This window comes from Scomber japonicus, chromosome 13 (assembly GCF_027409825.1).
Source record: "Scomber japonicus isolate fScoJap1 chromosome 13, fScoJap1.pri, whole genome shotgun sequence".
Taxonomy (NCBI): Eukaryota; Metazoa; Chordata; class Actinopteri; order Scombriformes; family Scombridae; genus Scomber; species Scomber japonicus.
This window is the reverse complement of record NC_070590.1, coordinates 24932772-24939844: the sequence shown is the minus strand read 5'-3', so window position 1 is coordinate 24939844 and position 7073 is coordinate 24932772. Positions and strand designations below refer to the sequence as shown.

Genomic DNA, 7073 nt, shown 5'->3' with positions numbered 1-7073 from the left:
TTGTTTATGTCATTGTCAATAGAGACTTAAGGACTCAACTAATTCATATGCAAAGTAGATGAACAGTAGGTAGGCTGCTAAAGTGTAGGATTATCTACTTTTTGAAACCATTTCAATTGAAACAAAATCATTATTTTAGGCATTTTATACCTTTATTAGGTAGAGAGAGTTGAGAGACTAGGCTATATCCACCTTTAAAAACAATTTAATATATCACAAGGTTGTTAGATGGTCACAAAGATAATTAAAATAGCATTGGATATTTTAATTTAATTTTAATTTTTTTTGTTAAAACTGATGGATCATTATATCTAGTTTGTTAATATTGCATTACTTGAACTGAAGTGTATAACCCCTATCAATAGATTTATTTATATTTTTTCTGTCTAATAAGATGCTACATTTAGTCTTCATGTCAGCTGTAGTTACTGTTGTTGACGGACAACAGACCCTGTAATGTCTGGCACTCTGCTGGGGCCATCTTGGCTCTAACACAATGGAATCTTTTAAACATGCTTTCTGGGTCCTCCTGTTATCTGGGCTATCAAGTGTAGTTGCATTCCTATCTCCGTTTCAACAGCCCTGAAACTCCATATGCTGGGAGGTGTTTTCACTATAAGATGAAATACGCAAAGAGAGTTTTTTTTTTTTTTTTTGTGGCTCAGAACAGACAGGAAACATTCTTATAATTATGTGGTGTTTGGTTGAAAAATAATTCTTCTGTGGGATTGTATTACAGTTGATCTTATACCACAGAAAGACTGTGGCTAACAGACCTGAGAGGAAATCACAGATAATGAAATGCAAAGTAAAAGAGGGTTGATAATTAACTGGTTACAGATGAGGTGAACGTTGAAATCACACTGTTTTAACAAAGTCCACAGGAAGTTTTTCACAGGAAAAAAAACAAAACTGTTAATGTGGCATCACTACACTTTAATCATATCACCAGACATCAGCGATGATGAGTCCTTGGTGATGACTGTACTGATGAGAAATTACAGCTGATCACCAGAAAAGGAGTTGTATTAATTTAAGTCAAATTGCAGGAAATAATCTCTTTAGTGCTAGGTTAGATTGTACTGTGACTTGAGTGGATAACAGCACATACTCTAGATGAACAGTCTGTCTCCAGGCAATCTCAAACACTCCACAATTAGTGTACACTCAACTGTAAAATGGAAGACACCTGTGGTTTCCTAACAGATGCCTTGTTACTTTTGAATGTAATACTTTTTACTTTCATTCACTTGTTTGTAGGATGCAAATAATACTGGGAATAATAATAATAATGTTCAGTTTGCATCTTTTTCTGCTATAAAATAAAAAACATCCTAAAAGCACATAACAATTGGCTGTAATTTCTTTGGTGTCTACATTCAATTTTTGAAAAGTTTCAGGAAATGCACTTTTGACAGGATTACTCAATGCCAAACCTTGTTTCTTAAGATCACACACACACATTTCATTCATTCTCTTTAGATTCTGTAACTGATGGGAGCGTTCAATGTGTCCTTTACTTGCCCCGCCCATGTTCCACCGGTTTCGGCTTAACCAGTTTAGCCTCCCTCTCTGTTTACTCTATATAAATTGGGCTGGTACTACCTGTGGGATCACTTTGCCACTGTGCTGACACAAGTCACTGACTGTCACAGCATCTACACCTACATTAGAAGGAATACCACAACGTTGAAGCCATGTCATCCGACCAGGACGACTGCCACCTGTGTAAGGAATACCTCAGGGATCCTGTGTCCATCCCATGTGGACACATCTTCTGCTCCATTTGTCTGAAGACATACTGGGATCATGCTGACCACACAGGTTCGTACCTCTGCCCACAGTGCAGAGTCACTTACAACAAGAGGCCAACCCCAAGACGCATGGGAGGCTCCCGGCACTCTACCATCCAACGCAATGCTGAATCCTTACCACCTCCACCTCCGTCCCCTGACTACAACTACGCAGGACCCCAGGATGTAGGTTGCGACATCTGCGTTGGAAAGAAGCACAAAGCCATCAAATCCTGCCTGATGTGTCTGGCCTCTTACTGCGAGAAGCACCTCAAGCCCCACTATGAGTCAAACACTTTTAAAAGGCACAAGCTGGTGGATGAAATCGGTCACCTGGACAGACAGATCTGTCCCCAGCATCAGAAAGGTCTGGAGCTGTTCTGTCGCACTGATCAGATGTGTATCTGTGTGCTGTGTACAGTGAAAGAACATAAAGGTCACGACATGGTGTCTGCCGAGCAAGAGAGGAGCGAGGAGCAGGTTGGTGACATTTTACTTAAAGTGACAATACAGGTGTGTCAGGCTGTAATCTTCTTAGAAACAGGATGTGTGCTTTGTTAAACATAATGTGCATGAACCTTATGTGATTTTTTTCAATCGAGGGTGACACATGTACTTATCATTGTTTACTGTACTAGTGACAAAGTAGTAGGTAATAGGTAATGCATGAAAGAGCAGCTTACAATAGATGAAATGAGCCCTTTAACCTAAGCCTACGGCAGTTTGTGAGACACACCCATATTAGAATAACTGTAACAACTCTAAGTAGCTCCTATTATCTGCACATGCATTTTTTTCCAACCTTGAGCTGTATAATGTATCATAAAGTGTAACATTTGAATTTAGAAACAAAACATTTGATAAGATAATTTAGTCAGTTTGAGTTATACACTTGTTGAATTGTTCTCATCACTATCAACACTGTCTGTTGTTTTCCCCGTAGCAACGACTGGGCGCCACACAGGCTGAGATTCAAGAGAAGATTCATGATCGACTGAAGCAGATGGAGGAACTGAAACAAGCAGTGGATTCACTCAAGGTTTGTGCCAACACCATCCATCACACAGATAAAAAACCCGACTAACCACTCAAGACTGAATGCAAAAATAGATCAACTACCAACAAAGACAGCATTCCTTCATGTAGTGATGACAGCTCCTCTCAGAGTGCTAGTTAAACCAGTGTGACACCCAGTTGATTTATTGGTGTGCCTCTATGTTTCCTGTGCAGCGCTCAGCTCAGCAAGCCCTGCAGGATTGTGAGAAGATGTTTGGAGATATGCTGCGCTCCATTGAAAGGATGCACCAAGAGATGACCAAACTGATCTCCTCTAACAAGAGGTCAGCACTCACCAACGCTGAGGGCCACATGGAGCGTCTGAGCCATGAGATCGCTGACCTGAAGAGGAGAGACACTGAGATCACCCAGCTGTCCCGCACTGAGGACCACATCCACTTCATCCAGGTAAGTGACATCCACTGAACAGAGAGATTAAGATATGTTCAGTAAGACACACAGTTAAGATATACAGTCAAAAACTTGGACACACTTGGACTACTGTATATATTAGACTATTGATATGACAGTGCAACAACACCATTAACCCATATATCAATTTTAGTAGATCTTCTTCAGGGTTTCAGGGAGCTAGAGCCTATCCCATCATGCATTAGTGCAAATATAACTACTAAACTCAAATGCATGGTGTGATCTTGAAAAATAAGAGTATGCATCATATCTGAATGACTATTTATTTTTTCTTTAGAGCTACCATATGCTGATAGCCCAGACAGAAGCTGAGGAGCTGCCTACAGTGAGCGTCAACCCTTACTTCTCCTTCGGCCCAGTCACTAAGGCCGTCTCTGAGATGAAACAGCACCTGAATGACTTCAGCAATGATGAACTGGTTAAGGTAGCCAAAGCAGGTGAGTGGGGAGCCAACATCAAGATTTGATATTATTTCAGCCCTCTGGTATTACTTTTAACATCTTATGAACATTTTACCACTATTACAATGTTACTCATTCTTTATGTATTTTTTGCAGTTAACAAAATCCCCTTCTGTCAGCTGGATGAATCCAAGAAGAGACGATCAGCAAAAAGTGAGTAAACCAATTAAGAAAATTAACTTATATTAATTTTATTTGGGCAACAAAGTGACATGTTAATAAACAGAAACACCCATTCGTTTTTTAGTAATCTCCTTTTAGTAAATCCATAAAGCCAGATTGCTGCAGAAATTATTTGGACCCAACATTTTTGCATAACTGGAGCAGGGAAATTCAAATAGATTTACAGTTTCCTTTGTCCTCAGTGGGGCTTTGTGCAATCTTGTTTGATGTTTGGTCATGGCTGGAGTAAGGTATTCAGTAGAGGGCAGTCTGAGGTCCCTTAGTAGCCACACAGTTAAATGTTTACTTTGATTAGGATGTCAAACTGCCACTGAGTTTACATTTACATACTCCTGCTACTTTGAATACAGCCATGTTGGAAAGTCTCTAACAGTTCAGATCAGCTTCATTAATACTGCAGTCACAGCCACTCGGTTAATAGAAGCTTATCAATACTATTCAAATGATGCCTGTTTTTGTTACCAGTCCTGGGGATAACTTTTATTCTGTAATTAATATGATGTAGTAAAAAATTCTCTGTAATATCAGTAAAAATGAACAAATTCTTCAAGTAAACATGTTCCAGTTCATTTACCTCTATTACTATTTCCTAATTACATTACTAATTACACATTTTTACTTCCACAGGTGATGAAGCTCCCATGTACAAGTCCGTAGCAGTCCATGAACCTCAGTCCAGGGACGACTTTCTGAAATGTGAGTCTCAGCATCTCTCATACTCTCAGCTCTATGCAGTTCCACAGATCACTGCTCTCACCGCTCATTTCAGTGCACAAGGCAAATTAGATGCTGACGAGGTTCTCTGTCAGACCCTGTGGCTGACCACAAAATCTGGTTTTAGTAACTACTGCATGCCCTGCAGTGTTGACAGAGACTTGGATTGACTGATTAGAAATACAGCGCTGGCACTTACACAGTCTCATGATTTTACTTCAGTTGCAGTTTAAGTGTTCTCTGCTTGTTTTTTTTACTAAGTGCATGATTGTTTAAGCGCTGACTAACCAGTCAGACTAGAACAAAAAACAAAACAAAACTGCATTAGGATGTTTGGGGATTTTTTTGTACTGAAAATTCAGCTTTTGTAAAAACTTTACTAGCATTTACTAGGATTAAATATCGGAGGCTTATAATCTAAAACCTGGGAACATTTACAATTAAAGATTTGTTAGATCTATTTCTGTTTGTGGTCAAACTCACAAACAGTGTTGATGCCTCTGAAATTACAGATGATAGGTCGGGCAGATCTCACCGACACCGCCGGGTGTCTCACCAACTGTGACCTGCAGAGGTGGAGGTACACAGCAGGCAGGTGAAATAATTCTCAGTTTCCGTGTGTACAGCCAGAGGGTCTCTCACTTTTTCCTTTAAATTACATGAATGCAGAAGTTGGTTAAACATCTAACAGAGCGGGAAATTCTAATTACATTCTTCTAACCTCTGTGGCCTTGCAGCTGGTGGTGCAATGGTGAGGGGTACTTAAGCTGCTGTGGAAATGAGGCTTTGGCCCTTTTGGGATTCTTGATGTACATTTACATTATGTTCTGGTGAAGTAAATGCTTAATTTATATTCCATCTCTTTTCAGATGCTTGTCAACTCACTCTGGACCCAAACACAGCCTACAGACAGCTCTACTTGTCTCGAGGGAACAGGAAAGCTACCCTCAAGAGAGATCCCCAGTCCTACGCTGACACCGCTGCCAGATTCGACTCCCTGCCTCAGGTCCTGTGCAGTGAAGCCCTCTCCGGAGGTGCCTACTACTGGGAAGTAGACTGGAGCGGGGAGGGGGCTTCCATCGGAGTCACCTACAAAGGCATCAAGAGGATAGGTTATGGAGACAGCTGCCGCATCGGGTACAACCGCAAATCTTGGACCCTCTTCTGCTCTGATTCTAGCTACTCTGCTCGCCACAACAAGGACCAGGTAGAGATCACTGCACCATACTCCTCTCGGATTGGGGTGTTCCTGGACCACGATGGGGGTACCATCTCTTTCTACGCTGTAGGGGACACCATGTCTCTCATCCACCGCTTCAAGGCCTCCTTTAGTGAGGCTGTCTATCCAGGCTTCTGGGTTTGGTATGAGTCAGCCATCACCATAATCCAGAATTGAATTAATAACACACTTTGAATGACCAATGTAGACTTTGATTTTGCTATTGAATTACAGAACAAAAATAACACTATACTGTATACTTGCTTACAATGCATTAAAGATTGAACATGTTTATCTTTTTACTATACTATGTGCTTACTTTGCTATATTGAGTATCAGGGGATCTATTTTTAACGACTGAATATTCTGCAAATCAACATGTGTGAAATACATTGACTCTTACTGTATGAGATCAGGTGTACAACTTGAATAAGCATTTAAATTGTCATTTAAAAACAAAGAAGGCTGTAACTAATTGGTATATTGCATGTTATCATTTATATGGGCTATTATACACTTATTTTTATCAATAAACATTTTATAACAAGGATATCATTGTGTTTTTACTCCATCCTTCAATTCATATCACTCATTTCCTCATACTTCCTCCTCTCAGCCTGCTCGCATGAAATATGAAAGTGGAGATTCATTCATTCAGTTCAGCTTTGTTTAATCAGGAAAACACTCTGATTCAAGGATATCCTCAAAAAAAAACAAAAAAACAACTCAGAACATTATACCCCACTTTCCTTGTCAGTAGCAGCATAACCTGAAGATATGTGCATTATGCTCATAATGAAAAATTGTCTTACCAACCTATTTTTTTTGCATATAAGACAGGAAGAGAGTGAGACAATGAGTTTGTGTGTTAAGTTGGTTTTGTTGGAGAGGGTTGGAGAGGTTGACTGTGGGATTTGCACATGTAAAGGAGTAAGTGAAGTGTGACTGAGGGGCTCTGAGGGTTTACAGATGGCTGCAGTTTTAAATATTGCTGGTATGTTGCACTGATGTGTGGTCCAGTCTGACCTTAATGTATTTCTAAGATCTTTATCATTTTGACCAAGCATGAAAAGCAGTTACTGTATTACACATGTACTGTAACTGACTTATACTTGTTACCACTCCAGCTAACTAAACATGCAATTCTAGCTGTTTCTGTTTTTTCACCTGAATGAATCTTCTTGGCTTGGAATGACAAACCATTGTTTTCAGTTG

The 7073-nt window shown here is 39.9% G+C and overlaps 1 protein-coding gene across 1 annotated transcript; it reads left to right on the top strand.

Moving 5' to 3' along the window:
- Positions 1-1633: 1633 nt before the first annotated feature.
- Positions 1634-6316, top strand: ftr83 (finTRIM family, member 83). Its single transcript, XM_053331682.1, has 7 exons — positions 1634-2273; positions 2737-2832; positions 3024-3257; positions 3559-3718; positions 3839-3895; positions 4553-4621; positions 5509-6316. Exons 1-7 carry the CDS (start codon positions 1698-1700, stop codon positions 6033-6035), a joined length of 1719 nt encoding a protein of 572 aa, XP_053187657.1. The 5' UTR covers positions 1634-1697; the 3' UTR covers positions 6036-6316.
- Positions 6317-7073: the final 757 nt, after the last annotated feature.